At 39.1% G+C, this 16,632-nt stretch overlaps 1 protein-coding gene across 3 annotated transcripts in view; it reads right to left on the bottom strand.

The window, feature by feature from the left end:
- Positions 1-16,632, bottom strand: part of LOC103041643 (histone deacetylase 4) — an 86,490-nt gene that overhangs the window by 27,956 nt on the left and 41,902 nt on the right. For 2 of the 3 annotated variants that reach the window (XM_022675347.2, XM_022675349.2), the window contains 4 exons: positions 15,390-15,658; positions 11,459-11,609; positions 9,582-9,702; positions 4,021-4,136 (listed from right to left, as the gene is read on the bottom strand). In XM_022675347.2, the coding sequence (XP_022531068.2) occupies positions 4,021-4,136; positions 9,582-9,702; positions 11,459-11,609; positions 15,390-15,658 (657 nt within the window). The remainder of the gene's footprint in view (positions 1-4,020; positions 4,137-9,581; positions 9,703-11,458; positions 11,610-15,389; positions 15,659-16,632) is intronic. The other variant, XM_022675348.2, reaches the window with a different exon arrangement.

Raw genomic sequence — 16,632 nt, forward strand, 5'->3', positions numbered from 1 at the left:
ATTATTCTGCAGCTTGAGTTGAAATAGACACTGGAGATAGAAAAAAAAGAGAGTTTAGAGGAGAACATTTTGACGATGGACGGAGCTACACATCATACTGCAACCAGCCAGCAGAGGCGCTAGACCTGGTGTGACTTTCCTTTATGAGACGTTATGCTCTCCATGCTGTCTTCAGTCATGGGTCCAACTGGTCCAATTCAGTTTCTATTCTCTCTCTTTTTTTCACATCGTCTCTCAGAGTGGGTTTAGTTGAGTGTAACGTGGGAACACTGGGAAGCTGTGACCCCCACAATGCTGGATGTGTAAGGACCGGGGGCTGGGGCAGGGTAGGGCACCGATTCCAGCCTTGCCCTTCATGAGAGGTCAGTGACCTTGGGGTTGGCTCTCGCCCACTTATACACGTCTGATAAAAGAGACAGTCCAGCCATGTATGGCCTGCTCCATTCACACAACCCCATCATGAATGGGCTCTGCTTCAAGTAGTACAGGACAGAATTGCTCCATTAATTCCTTCATGAGGCGGAGAGAGAGAGAGAGAGAGAGAAAGAGAGAGAGAATGCGGCACACTAAGGCTTTGTAATCGGCCTCATTCATCCACAGACTGCTTAACCGCCATGATCAGCTGCTGGAGGCGCGGCTCGGTGCGGGACAGAGCCGATGACGACCGCGACTGAGAGTAATTATATCAGTGTAAAAAGTAATGTGAACTGAATGGATGTTTTGTAGCTGCTGCTGAAAAGATGCTTTTGCTGCTTGTGGAGAAACAAACGCTAAACAGACTCCTCTTAATACTGGACAGGATTTATCATCATAATATGGATTAAATACGGATCAATCATAACAATTTGTTCTTGTTTTATTAGAACTTTTATCCATGGTTACTGTCTCAGCCCCACTGAGAATACAGCTCTGAAAAAAAATAAAAGATCACTACAGTTTCTATTCTATAAACTACAGACAACATTTCTCCCAAATAAAAGTCATTTAGAGCATAAAATTAGCAAAAAATGAGAAATGCCTGAAATAACAAATAAGATGCAGAGCTTTCAGACCTCAACTTCATAAAGTTTTAAAAGTGTTCAGAAATCAATATTTGCTGGAATAACCCTGGTTGATTTTTAATGATCGTTTTCATGCATCTTGGCATCATGTTCTCCTCCACCAGTCTTACACACTGCTTTTGGATAACTTTATAATGCCACTCCTGAGTTAAAAAAATCATGCAGTTCAGTTTGGTTTGATGATGCGTGTGATCTTCCTCTTGATTATATTCCAGAGGTTTTCAATTTGGTGAAATCAAAGAAACTCATCATTTTTAGGTGCTCTCTTATTATATATTTTTTCCATATATTCTACTTGCTCACTTCAATGTAGGCTTCAGTTTCTGGGTCAGTTTCTCTGATTTTGCTATTTATAGGTATATATTTGAGTAAAATGAACATTGTTGTTTTATTCTATAAACTACAGACAACATTTCTCCCAAATTCCAAATCAAAAGAGTATAAAATTAGCAGAAAATGAAAAAAATGGCTGAAATAACAAAAAAAGATGCAGAGCTTTCAGACCACATATTCATAAAGTAGAGTTTTTTTTCATGCATCTTGGCATCATGTTCTCCTCCACCAGTCTTACACACTGCTTTTGGATAACTTTATGCTGCTTTACTCCTGGTGCAAAAATTCATTCAAGCAGTTCAGTTTGGTGGTTTGATGGCTTGAGATCATCCATCTTCCTCTTGATTATATTCCAGAGGTTTTCAATTTGGTAAAATCAAAGAAACTCATCATTTTAGATGAGTGGTCTCTTATTTTTTTTTTTATTGATATATATGTACTGCTCACTTCGATGTAGGCTTATAATGACCTCTAGCGACCTCTGTTATAGACTATAATTAATAACAGTGTAATATACAGAAGCAGGGAGTGCATCAGTGTGTCAGGCTGCATCTTTCTGAGTGTATGCATGCAGTGAACCTCTCGCACTCATCCAGCCATGAAAGAAAAGAAAGCACCGTTGATTCATTTGCCTGTTACTGGAAGCGACGTTCGTATGGCACAGAGCGGGCATTAAATAAAGGCGCTCCTAACTAACGGGCTGTCATTAACATAAGCAAATCCCGCAAACTCGTCACTGCTGTGGAGGAAAAACGCTGGGAGAAATGAATTAGGTTATTGAGGAGAGCCGCCGCTGCTGGTGAGGACAAACGATAGTTTCCATGTACCTACAGCACAGCGCAGCTTCACCTTATCTACAGCACCATCCAGAACCCATCAGCACTGCAAACAGCACAGCCATGATTCACACTGAAAAAAACGATGCCCAAAATTTACTTTAAAAAAAGTTTCACAACTTTCTGCATTTGCTTTTTTTAAGTAAATTTAATTTCTGATACTGATCTGAACTGAACTTCAGTTAATACTTTCTTTTAGTACACTTTACTTCATTTCTGCATACAATATTACCTAATTACAATTACTTAATTTATACAATATTACTCAAATAATTTATGATACACAATATATTATAATTCCTGAAATCTAAATAATTTTAGTTAAAACACATTAAAACATATTACACCATCTCAACACATGGATGGCATGTAATACATTCTTTTTAATATACTAATAAGAATATATTACATGCCATCCATGTGTTGAGACAGTGTAATATGTGTGTTTTAACTAAAATGATATATAATATTATTGTATAAATGAAGTAATTGTAATTAGGTAATATTGTATGCAGAAATTAAGTAAAGGATTGACTGAAGTTCAGTTCACTTATTTACTCTATGTAACTCTATTTAAGTTTTGAAACCGAGTTGAAGTTGCTTAAATTTATCTGAAATTAAATTTACTTAAAAAAAGCAAATGTAGAAAGTTGCGAAACTTTTTTTAAGTACATTTTATGCATCATTTTTTTTTCAGTGCACCATCTACACATCATGCACTTAATACTGTACTCCATTACTGCAGTATGCACAGAGCCACAGACAACTGAGAAAACCTCAGCAGCACATGTGCATGCTCTCAAACCCATATACACTGCATTCACACACACATACACACACACACACACACACACACACACACGCACATGCATGCAAGTACACACACATACGAGTCCACTCCCTAGTCCATCCCAGCAGGGTGGAATGTGGTCCCGGCAGCCAGAGTAAACTGGCTTATCTCCAGCGGCGAGGCTAGAGTCAACAGCATCACACCGGCCTCGCCGCTAAGTGAATAATTATACTGTACCAGCGCCACTGCACTGCCTAACCACACAATAATGCTTTCCTATGCACACATTCCATTAAAATCCTACATAACCGTTCTGATTACTGACAACATCCACAGATATTCCACAGATCTTCTCTATAACACGCTGTCTGAAGCCTTCACTTCACTTAAGCTGGAGTCCATCATCATCATCATCACACCAACACCACACACACTCTCAGAGCTGCACATCCAAGCAAATGCAAAAGTGATCAAACATAAAGGGCCTTATTTTAGTGATCTAGACTATAGTGCAATGGTCAATTGCAGATTGTGTAGCTGGATTTAGGGCGTGTCGTGTGTCTTTGGTATGGTGAGGGCGCCAAAAATACACCCTGTGCGGTTTAAAACATGCAAAAGGCATGAACTAACTATCCTTTTTAATCATGCGTGTGGTTAATTTTGACTGTTGTCAGGGTTTTAATCGGTCTATGAAGCACCTGTGTTTTCAGCCGTCAAAATACACCAGAAATACACCAGAAACGTACCTGAATACACCTCACTTCCAGACCACCACGCCCATCAGTGTAGATTTATTTTATTCCTAAACTCTGACGTTATTGTAACAGCACGGGAGCAAGGCATGAAAATAGACTGTTGGCGGGGTGTAAGATAGCAAAGAGCATCGTGACGCACCTTGCACGGAGTGTATGTCAGGGCTCAAAAGTCTTCAGATGCTGGCTGTACTGTGTGTGTTAGTGCGTTTTTGTGTGTGTGTGTGTGTATGGATGTAGTGCAGCACCTGTCTTGCGGAGTGGGAAGTCCTTGGAGTCGTAGACGCCCACAGCCGGGTGGTTGTAGGCAGAGACTCCAGTCTGAGGGGGGGAGCTCTGGTCTAGAGAACTGTGCTGAGTTTTCCTATAAAACAGATAAAAAAAAAAAAAACAAAGGGACAAAAAAATAAGCAGTGAACATTACATTTATAAATTATTGGTATAGAACATTTTAAACAGTGTTTTTAATGGCATGTGCAGCGGAGTCGGGCAGCTGCAAGCAGTGAACGCTGCACAGAACGCGCTCAGTGTGTAAACAGCATGGAGCAGCAGAGGCAGAGTTTGCTCATAGCTGTGTTTTATTAGTGGTATCTGGCTAAGGGTGTTTTCAAACCAGCACTATTTGGTCCGGTTAAAACGAACTCTGGTCGGTTTGTAACTTTAGTGCGGTTTGATTGAGCAGGTGTGAAAACAGTAATCACACTCAGGTGCGGATCAAAACAACGGGACCAAGACCACCTAGAGGAGGTGGATTCAGTTCGGTCCCAAACGAACTCTGTGTTTACTTGTGGTGAGATCGTAATCCGGTTCTTGATCCGACCCAGCTATTAAAATTATCCATTTATTTGAGCTAAACTACTGATAAGGCGCAGTTTAAACTGATATATTAGCCAGATAATGCTAATTACCACATGAATAAATGCTGTGTTCATGCTGTTTACACACGTGGTCTGTGCCGCGTTTACTGCTCACAGCCGCGTGTGAAACCAAACCAAACAGAGGTAGAAACCGCTTCAAGTAAACAAACTTATCAACTCAGACCAGAGAAACGAACTACAGTTTCGAAAACGCCCTAATATATCAGATTTAACTGTGACTAATATGCAGATTAGTTCAAATACAAGGAGTATATTTGATAGCTGGGTCGGACTGAGACTGGAATCATGCTCTCACTGCAAGCGAACCGCTCCGGAGTTTGTTTTGGGTCGGATGGAGCCCACCTCCTATAGCAGTTTTGTTTAGTTTTGATCCACAAGATTTCTGTTTTCAGAGCTTCTCAATCAAACCGCACTGAGAGTACAAAATAACCAGAGTCTGTTTTAAACTAACCAAATCATGCTGGTGTGAAAACGCCTTTACTTAGTCTCTATTTTGCATTATTCTTAAAGCAGTTCAGACTAAATCTGCAGTGTGATTATTATCAGTGTGTTATTTTTGCGACATTACGAAACAATGAATTTAAAACTGATCATTTTTACAGCTCAGTTTTTATACACAGAGTCCACAGAGCAGCAGTGAAGAGGAATGGCGGCTCTGCTTCTGAAGGAATATCTCAGGATGTCAGGTGTAACTGTGATCCACATTAAAACAGGCTCTATAGTTGGCTGGCAGGGAGAGGCTGAGACTGAAGCTGGCCTGAGGCCAAACCAATGTTCTGCTCTGCTGAGATCCTTCATGCCACATTTCCGGGCAGCCCACCCCCCCTGATCTCAGGACAGTCTCTTAAAATCTCAGAGAGCCCCTCTGCTGAGGCTCGCCTCAAACACCACAACCCACATGATGCTGCTGTTACTACTGCTACTGCTACTGCTACTGCTACCGCTACTGCAGCACCTCCAGCTTCACACCACGCTGCTACTAGGGGTGTCGCGATTCTCTAAATCCTTGATTCGATTTTATTTCCGATTTTAGGGTCACGATTTGATTCAATTTTCTTTTTTCTTGTTTTTTTTTACAGCAGAGAGGCCTATGCCAGTTTTAGATTAGTCTATGGTCAGTCATTGGTTTGATTTATCAAATTTACAATATCTTATTTCAAAAGGTGGGCTTGATATAAGTGATGCAAAGTGATACAAGTGATCTGTAATACACCACATTAGGCACTAATGGTCAAATTTAAATTATTTAATTAAGATATATATGTAATGCCATCTAGTGGCTTTTTTTGGTAGCAGCAGTGTGTACTGTTAAAACAGCAATGTGCAACATAACAAAATAAATAATAAAAAATACAGGAACAGTCATGTAGAAAATAACAGAACAATTAGAGCCTTAACAAACTGAACTCTATCCTACTGTAACAGTTAAACATGAAAAATAAGACTTTAAGACTTTTTCGGTCCCTGAGAATGACAAGTTTTTTTTCTTTAATAAAGATATATTATTAACTTTATCTGAGAGAAAGATGCTGCTTAAGGTACCAAAACTATTAACATATTTGAGGCTAGACAAAACAACTGTTATTTTTATATTTTCAAGTTTTTCTTTAAGAAGATGAGGCTCGAGACCATGACATAATTTCGATTGATTTTGATAAAATATCAAAATCGAGACACCCCTAGCTGCTACAGACCTGATAAAACTATTCCCATTAATTACTCTGCAGGTAGAAGTATTGGTACCACTTTAAAATAACACTACCCTTAAATACACTTAAATTAAAAATAGGAGTAACGAGGCTGTTTTTATTTTAAATGTAAGGAGTAGAAAGTTACTAAAGTATTTGTACTCAGTTACTGGACTCCTCTGCACTGTGATAAGGGGGGTAGAACAGGTCTGAGATCTCTGAAAGGTTGAGTTATAGAAGAACAGCAGTCTCTCAGCAGTGTATAATAATAAGCTGGTATTGGATGTTTACTCTAGATCTTTCCACAGAGTACGGCGGCCTGGTGCGGCTCAGCCGTTGAAAACCGCACTCACCTCAGAAAGGCAGGTGTCAGGAAGAGACGTGCACGACTTTTCACCAGTGACACGCTTCAAAGCGCTCACCGTACTCGTGTTAACACAACGCTCGCGCAGGTTTTTAGTCCGGGTTTTGATGGATGTTAACACTACAGTATGAACCTATATTATACAGTGTTTATACAGAGGGCAGACGCCTCTTCATTTAAAATTGACAGTGAATTAAAGCCTGTTACCATACTTATACCTATTTCTATTTCCAATATATTCTCCCAGAAATCATTATGATGAATTATATTATTGTCATTTTGACGATATTATGACTTAATACCACTGACATAATGATAATAAAATATCATGATAATGTAGATATACTATACAAGAGCAACGCTCTTTGATAAATAAAATAAAAACATTCAGACATTGAAAATGATGAATATAAGAAAAGTAAAAAAATATATCTTTTTAGCCCTTCTTTACTACATCATCTGTCTTGTTAGACACATTTTGGTAGTTTGTAATTGAAAAATATATATATTGTAAATTTGGATTGTATACTTCATTAATATTTGTAACAGAATTGTGAGTTACATTTATAATATATGAAGATTTTATATATAGGTTTTGCTTTTAATGCTGATGCCTTGTAAATGATTCTCTACTTAATATAAACTTACACATAACCATAATTCTATACTGTAACCTTAAGAAATTTTAAGAGGTAGGTTTTAGGGTTTAGGTTCAATTTTAGGGTTATGGGTAGGTTTCAGGGTTAAATGTCAGGTTTCGGTTAAATGTTTGGGTTATGGGTAGTTTCTAGGTTTAGAATTAGGGTTTAGGTTCAATTTTAGGGTTATGGGTAGTTTTTAGGGTTAGATTTATAGTTTAGGTTAAATTTTAAGGTTATGGGTAGGTTTCAGGGTTAAATGTCGAGTTTCGGTTAAATGTTTGGGTTATGGGTAGTTTCTAGGTTTAGAATTAGGGTTTAGGTTACATTTTAGGGTTATGGTAGTTTTTAGCGTTAGATTTAGAGTTTAGGCTAAATTTTAGGGTTATGGTAGTTTTTAGGGTTAGTTTTAAGGCTTAGGTTTAATTTTAGGGTTATGGGTAGTTTAAGGGATGATTTAAAATTAGGATGAATATCAGGGTTTTGGGTGGGTTTTAGGGCTAGATTTAGGGTTTAGGTTACATGTTAGATTGATGCGTAGTTTTAGAGTTAGATTTAGGGTTTAGATTATATTTTAGGGTTTTTGGTTTATGTTTTTAGGTTTGATTTAGGATTAGGGTAAAGGTTGATATTATTGTTAAGAGTATTCTTTTTTTTTTCTTTTATTGAGAATTATTTAAATTTAGCTTGTATTTCAGGTGCATTAAACAGATAATAAGCTGAATGCTGATTGTAGGTGAGCATCTATGATGCATCTCATCCAGGTAAAGTGAACAGTAATGTTATTTTATTTAGTATTCTGTTTAGTTGGGTAAAAGTTGGGTTTGTGCACTGCTGCATGTCCTTGTGTGTAAAAATACTAATAAAAATCATTTAAAAAAATCCTTCGTAGTCTGATTTCCGATCTAAATTCATGCTAGCATGTACTGCAGGAGATACTTTAGGTGATTCAGGGTTAAAATAGCAGAGGGGTCTCTTCTCTTCAGAGATCTGACTGTACTCTCTGTGTTCAGACATGCAGAAACAACACATGCCAGAGGTGCTAAAATAACAGCAGTTATTAAGCAGCTCAGCCGGGGTCGGCCGGGGTCGGCCGGGGTCTCCTCGCTCCGGTCATGTCTGATAGGAGGAGAGTAAACCTGTAAACCGTCTGCCGGTCTGACAAATGTGTTTTGGACGGTGCATCAGATTTCTGGAAGTCTGAAACTGTTTTCCTTAATAAAAGTGTGTGTTTGCGCTTTAAAGTGGACAAATCCAGAGAGGTAAACATGAAAACTGTGCTGTGAGACTCAAATTTGTGTTGAACCAAATCTTTTACAGTGTTGTCTGAGAAAACACAAGTGTGGAGATTAAATTAACGCAACTAAATTAATGCAGTACATTAAAATAAGAGAGAGAAAAAAGACCATCATTAAATGAATTGACTGAATTAATAAGGGAGGGAGGGAGGGAGGAAGAAATAAGATTGAATTATATGTGAATAAATAAATAGATAAAGGTTCTGGGAGGAAGAGTTTGACATTTAAATGTTAATATATATTTCCATTACATATACAGTAAAAATAAATATGTCCATTATAATAGTTGTCAGGTTTTCACTTTTACTGCCTACATACTGTACTTTCGGCGTCAAATCAGTGTCAAAAGTTGTAGCGCAAAAATACCAAGTGAAAAAAATGCGCTCTTAATTTTGCCTCTGTAATCCAAGTTGCCAGATTTATGTTTTTCCCACCAAACTGGGCTTCTTTGATCGTCGATGGAAGTGTGTTTTTTGAGCTAAATTTGTATTTAAAATGAAAATATGCTGTGTTTTGAAGGTCTGTGGCAACCTTACATATTGGGCTAGTTTACGCTTCTGACGGGCGAGGGTTAAACAGACTTTGGGCAGCAGGATCTGGCAACCCTGTCTGCAGCTTGCGTCAACTCGTTGTTCTGCTTTCTCTTCATAACTCCAGAGACAGATAAAAATGCTCTATATGTTTGATTTAAACACTGAGAATGTGTTTAAATGTATAACGAGCTGATGTACAGTGAGGATGGGTGTTATCTTGTCCGTTATCTGGTGTGTTTATCCCATGAACTCCAGTAGTATTGGTCTGTAAACTTTTAGATAATGTGATAAATATGAAATCAACACAGAGCTTGAACAGAAGACTCGGTCTGTGTCTATATTTAACTCTAAGCAAAAGATAATCAGCACAGAAGATGTGATTTAATGTGATATAATGTTGATTCTCTTACCCGTACCAGTAGCGAGGGTTGTTGGTGATGCAGTGGTTGAGGTTGCGCTGGGCCAAAGCTTTCTTCTTATTCAGCACAAACTCCTGCAGCCTCATCTTCACCTCTGTACTGGCCACGGCACCTGTTCACAACCACACAGACACAAAAACAACATTCTAAAATACTTTATATACATCTCTCTATCTTTACAATGCTGTGAGATCCTGCAAAATACTGTACCTGTTTAAACTGTAATTCTTTTTATTTATTATTATAAAGTCAAACGGGAGATGGAAATTAATCTACACTGATTTCTCTCCTGAAAACTGTTTATTTGGGTGAGTAAAGCGCTTCTGTTTATTTACAGTAAACCACAGTTAACAGCATTAGCTAGCTGCGAAATTAGCGCTAGTAAATGCCACCCGACAGCTCTAGACTGAGGAACCCTGAATGTTCCGGTAACTCATCATGCTATCAGCTCATGGCTTGTTTCAACACAGCGGACACGCAGAGACTATACAGTCCAATATGCTCACCTCTGAACGGTGAAAGAGTTAGTGCTGCAGTTAGCGGCTAATGCTAATGCTGCTGCACCCAGCCTTAGTGCTGGAGAAACTTTACTGAAACTCCTTTATAATGCTTTTTGTTTTCAAGCTTTTCATATTGCTTGAAACCTGTGGCCTGCTTAATAATGTGGAACAGTGCACTTTGAATTGTTTATTTTTTATTTAAAATACTGTTATAATTGGAAGGTTAGTTCAATAAAATTGGATTAATGTTTAACAGGTCATGATTTGAAATTATACTGACTTTCCTTTCCAAATCTGAGAATAATATTACATGTATATTAATTTGGAATACGGTGTAGGCCTATTCTATATCAATAAGAGAAATGTTAAAAAGTGAGATTTTTAAGCTTTATTTCTGCATTTATTAAATACACATTGCTAACTATTCCCCATCGCCTTCAAAAGGTCTCATACTTTCTTTAAGCGGCACTCCAGCAGCCTGAGCTCTCTCTCTCTCTCTCTCTCCTCTCTCTCTTTCTCTTTCTCTCTCTCTCTCTCGCGTGTAAATGGGTCTCAGAGGGCAGAGTGACGAAGGGAAGGAGGTGTTGAGTGACAGGCCGCAGGCCAGAGAGGCTCCTGCCATCCTGAATTACAGCCGCTGCCACTGGAGATACTGCCGCTGTTTACCTCCATAAACACTCACTTGTCACAACAAGCGTCAATCAAACCCCTCGACAGGCCGGCGGCTCCGGGCTCGGACCGGCAGAGAGGTGGCGGCGTGTGGAGCAGGACATGCTAACGATGTTCTGGAGGAGCTGAGGGGACTTCACACTTTACTCAGGGAAACCTCGCTCCTACAATCTCACTGTTTTTCCCTTTTTGACGTAATGTGAATCTGGCAGCTGTTCTTTACACTGCTTTAAAACTCAGCTGCTCCCAAACTATAAATATATTAACCCTTTCAGACCTGACGTATCTCCAGTGATGGAAAAAAATTAATAATGCTGTTTTCTGTCTGTAATGCACAGAAAAAGAATGAGAGATCACTTAAAAATGATGAGTTTCTTTGATTTTACCAAATTGAAAACCTCTGGAATATAATCAAGAGGAAGATGAATGATCACAAGCCATCAAACCACCAAACTGAACTGCTTGAATTGTTCCAAAAGCAGTGTGTAAGACTGGTGAAGGACAACATGATGCCAAGATGCATGAAAACTGTGATTGAAAACCATCAGGGTTATTCCACCAAATATTGATTTCTGAACTTTTAAACATTATTATGAATATGAACTTGTTTTCTTTGCATTATTTGAGGTCTGAAAACTCATGAAATGCATGAAATAACTCTAATGCTGTAAAAAACAGAATAAAGATCACTGCACTCACTCTCCTGACCCCTCTCCTTGTTCTTGAGGAGCTGTAGTTTCTGCTCCCGCTGCTGTTTCTCCAGCTCCTGCTCCACCCGGTGCTTCTCCATCTTCCTGTGGTGCTCCAGCAGCTCCTGCTGGTGCTGAAGAGCCAGTAAGTCCTGCTGATGCTGGAGGAGAAAAGGGGATACAGGGTTAGCTCATCAGGCCCAGTTTCAGAAACATCCACCTTTTTTTTAAATAAACTTTGCACTAGCCTATGATGCATCTTAGGGGTCTGCATTTTAGCAGAGCATAGAAGTGATAATGATGATGAAAAAATTGATTAAATTCTTTATTAAATTCAGTCAGTCGTCACATAATACAACAACCATCAACACTACAAACACTGACAGCAAAACAGTGATTAAAAAAAGGCTTAGACAGAAGCATAATGTTCATAATCACGCCTGTTCTACACTCTTCCAATTGAATTTTCAGCTTGAAAATCATCAGAAATGACCCCCGTGTTAATCTGTGATGAGAAGCTGAGTGTGAGATCAGACTGAGAGCGGAGTTGTGATGAGCAGATGAGAGAGGAACTGTTTTTTCTTCCTCTAGAATTCCCTCAGGAGCGCCGCAGTGGAACACCACTGCCTCAGGTGTGTGCTATAAATAACCACTCCAGATGAGCAGGCACCTGTAGCTGCAGCGCAGTGTGTGTGTGTGTGTGTGTGTGTGTGTGTGTGTGTGTGTGTGTGTGTGTGTGCATGGTTTAATACATTCATAGTGTTGAGATCTCTTTCATAATAAAAAAACACATGTAATATATATATATATCAGTATAATGTTTCATCAAACGGTGGAGGACAAGCTGCTTTAGGAGAAAGTACGTAACGTAACGTCAGTATTTACACTTTTAGTTTTCTCTTTCTACGAAAAATCTCTCTATAACCTGCTCTCTCTTTCTCTCTTAGTATACACCAGTCTAGCATAACATTATGACCACCTCCTTGATTCTACTTCCTTTATTAATTTGTATTTTTATAAGCTTCATTCTCAGAAAGTGCTGTGCAATATGATGATAAATATCGTGGGGATGATAGAAAAGTGTCTATCATGCTACTTACCTCCTATTGTCCCTATCGTTTCTACAGTAATTTCATCAATTATTCATGCAAATATATAAAGTAGGCTACGATGAAATGTGTTCATAATGTGGTTTGCCACATGATGCTACTTTATGTTATTTGACGGACACGCCGGTTTGCAACATGCTTTACGTTATTAAACTCAAGAGAGCTGGATCTCCATTGGGAGACGCATTGTTCTTTTGTAAAAATTAGCTACTGAATCTACCTCATCTGTTTTCATTTGATACATATATATTGCTGCACTAAAAGGTAGCAATTCTCATTTGTGAACGTTTGGTTTAATGTCGCTTTGAAATAAAGTTGAAAAAAGTAAGCAATTATATTATTTTACCATATTTTTCGAAGAATAACTGAAATATACTTAAATGTGGTATATCATGATATATATCGCTATCGTGATATAAAAAATTCCATAATGTGATTTCTGATTTTTCCCATATCGCCCAGCGCTATTCTCAGCTGTAGGTAGGAGTGTAATAGATAGATAGATAGATAGATAGATACTTTATTGATCCCCGGGGGGAAATTCTTGGCATCCAGCAGCAGGTTACACAATACACAAAGTTAAAAAAGATAAAATATAAAATATAAAGATACATATAAATACAATCAAATAAGAAATAGAATATACAGTGTAAATGTACAGTCTTCGTGTGTGTGTGTGTATATAGAGTAATAGAGTGGAGGACAGTGAGTGATGATTAAACACAGTGTTTAAAAACTTCAGCAGCACTGCTGCTGTATCTGATCCACTCACTCTACCACTCACAGCACAACTGTCATCTTCTGGTCCTGTTCTATATCTCTCCTCTCTGTCTGTGTTTTTTCCATTGCCATGTGCTTCCCAGCACATGGTCCAGTGTTTACTTCTTGTCTCCTCCCATGTCTTTACCTTCAGTTAACTCCGCCCCCTTGTTACTTGTCCCAAGTTGTTTCCTGTTTCCTGTTCCCTCTATATGTATTCAGGCCCACTTGTTTCAGTGTCCATGGTCGGTTCTTGTGTGTCTTTTTTATGTCCGTTTCAGTTTAGTCTTGTTTTTTTTTAGTTAGTCCCCTGTCTGTTTATTTATCTGGTTATGTGTTTATTATAGTTACTTGTTTTGTTTTCTTTGTTTCTATTAAAATGTATCTTCGCTTCCTCGACTCCCTGCTGCAATCTGTGACAGCAACAAGACTTTCTTTTCAATCACCCCATCACCCAGCGGAGAGACCTGCTGAATTAAAAGTTCTTATAGTGACTCTTAAAATGCGACTTATATATGAGAATAGACACGAAAATAGACGTTTATTGATTGAGTGCGACTTATAATACAGAGCGCAAAAAAAAATATAGTGCAAAAAATACAGTAAATAAAAAAATTACTAAGTGCATTTAGTGGACTTAGTAAATCTTAATAAATCTAACTTTCACTCTGAGTAATACGCTGGCTGGTCAAGTTAGAAAGGACTGCCCTGAACAACACTTCTATTCACCCAGCACACACTGCTAATTACCGCACACCGCACGTGTGTGATCCTGAGACACTGAGTTAATGGCTCGCTAAATAAATGATGTGTACAATGGGCCAAGGACATGCCGGTTACACAGCCAGCTTCAGGACCTGCGGGAGAGTCAACACGCCGGCTCTGAGCATCCGCAGTGTTCCCTGCACCCACACGCCTTCAGTAGCCAGGCCTGTACCAATATTTGATGAATTTAATTGGACGTAATTTCATCAAGCGTGTTTTCTTTGCTTTTGAGGGGGTTTTGTGCTCTGTGGTGAAACTCTGGCCCGGGATCACGATCCAGGCAGCTCCTACAGCCACCGCTGTTTACTGTAAAATTTTCACTACATCAGCTATGTATGCATAAACAGAGACGAGAGAGAGAGATGATGATGATGATGATGATGAGAGGGGGATGGAAAAACCAGAAGAGGATCTGACTGCACATGCTAACAGCATGATTACACATAAACATCCACTTGAGCTGAGCTGCGTTTTTAAAATGACTTTAAATAACCGTAAATGTAAATATATATACATTTAAAGTGTTTTAGAATTTATAACAGCAATCATACAATGACATGCCATATATATATTATGGCTTTTAGAAAAATGTGTTTGGGGGGGGGGGGGGGGGGGGTTAGTGCACTACAGGATTCTGTGGGCGTGGCCTAAGTTTTTGTTCTTAATGGCTTTATTAAATTTTTTTCCTTTACATTACTTTTACTTTTATACTTTAAGTAGTTTTGAAACCAGTACTTTTACTCTTTTACTTTTACTAAGGTCTCATTCCATCGTCTCTGAAGAAAGACAGGTTTTGGCTCTTGCTCATGAATATTCATACATGCAAATATATCACCTCAGATTGGCTAACAGCACTGCAGCAGAGAACACCTACCTAGCTTTCCCACAATGAATTTTACAGCTCTAAAACTCAAGGACTCAAGGACAAAATGATTTCAGAGATACTGTTTTAGTTAAAGATGCAGCACTGAGTGTTGGTAAAGAGGTAAAGTTAGCCCTTAAACTAGCTCTGTAAACAGAGCTGTGAGCTCCTCCTTAGCTATAGCTCCTAATGCTGTAGCCTGGGTTAAGCCCCGCCTGTGGGCGGTCCTGAGCCGAGGTGGGCGAGGCCTTAAACTCACTGATTGACAACCTAACATCTCTCTGATCAACTCGTATTTCTGAGGCTCTTCTTTTACTAGCTACTGCTGACAATAAACTCTAGTACCTATACTTCTACCTACAGAGTAATTGATATGAATAGTTTTCACAGCTTTGTCCATGTTCTAAATAACGTTTAAGATAAAATAAAAGAAGATGCTCCCTGACCTTGATGTGCTCCTGCAGCTGGGCTTCATGCTGGCGGGAGAGCTGCTCGTGCTGCCGCTGGAACTCGGCGATGAGGAGCTGTCTCTGGACCTGCTGCTTGTGTTTCAGGGACAGGAGCTCCTGCTGCAGCTGCTGGTCCTGCAGGCTGGAGTCCACGGAGTCTGATACCAGACCCGAGCCCGAACCCGAGCCTGGAGACTGGTCCACCCGCAGGTCCATAGGAATGGCTGCTGGAGGAACTCTGAGAGGCAGAGCGGAGCTCAGGTCAACTGCAGGAAGAGACAAAGAGAGAGAGAGAAACAGATACGGTTATAATAAAAAGCCTGTATAGTGATATTATAAGCAAAAATTTATTTATTTTTTTTTTAGCACTGATAATACATTAAATATCATTTGTTTTGGATCTATAGGCGAGCTGTCAACCGTGCACCGTGTAGCCTGATGTGTCAGTGTGTCTTTGCTATCGTAACAACAGGAAAAGTACACCTTGCGCTGCTCAAAATGCGCAAAAGACGTGCTAATTCTCTTAATTAATCATGGGTGTGTTAAATAAACCAATCATTGTATCATTTGCCATTCCCTTTAAGAGCCAGATCCACTCAGGATTTGGCGGATTGCTATTTTAATGTCGAAGCACTTCTCAGCAGGAAAAAATGATCTACTTGTTCACGCTGAAAAAGTTGGGTTTGTGCACTGCTGAATGTCCATGTGCAAGGAAAACAGCAAAACAACAGTAATCAGCCCTTTAGTCAGGCATTTAAATGGCTTTTTAAAAGGTAAATAAGAGCGTTTTTCTGGGATTAAAAATGTGAATTCAGCTGTAACCTTCCCCCTTATGCTTCTCAGGCAGCAGCAGCCTGTCACTCACACAGACACAGAGACAGCGCTGTGTATCTACTTCTTATGCCAAGAATCAAAACATTGCAACATGATATGTTTGATTGATTTAATTGCCTTAAGTGACATCACACGTCCTGCGATGTGACTATTGCGCATGTGCACATTGCGATGACAATGCTTAAACAATATATCGTGCAACTCTAGTGTGTATTATGCAATTGGGACGCAGCCAGAGGATGCTATATTATTTTGTGATTTTGTAAACTGTCATCACCTGACCATTTTTAATGGTGAATCTTTGCCTGAATAACCAGTTTATAAAGGCAGAGCCATTTAGTTTAATTCTGAGACGTTGGAAAAATAGTAAAAGTTTTATTCTTGCTGGTTCTTCACTGAAGCACCC

This window comes from Astyanax mexicanus, chromosome 5, assembly GCF_023375975.1.
Source record: "Astyanax mexicanus isolate ESR-SI-001 chromosome 5, AstMex3_surface, whole genome shotgun sequence".
Classification (NCBI taxonomy): Eukaryota; Metazoa; Chordata; class Actinopteri; order Characiformes; family Acestrorhamphidae; genus Astyanax; species Astyanax mexicanus.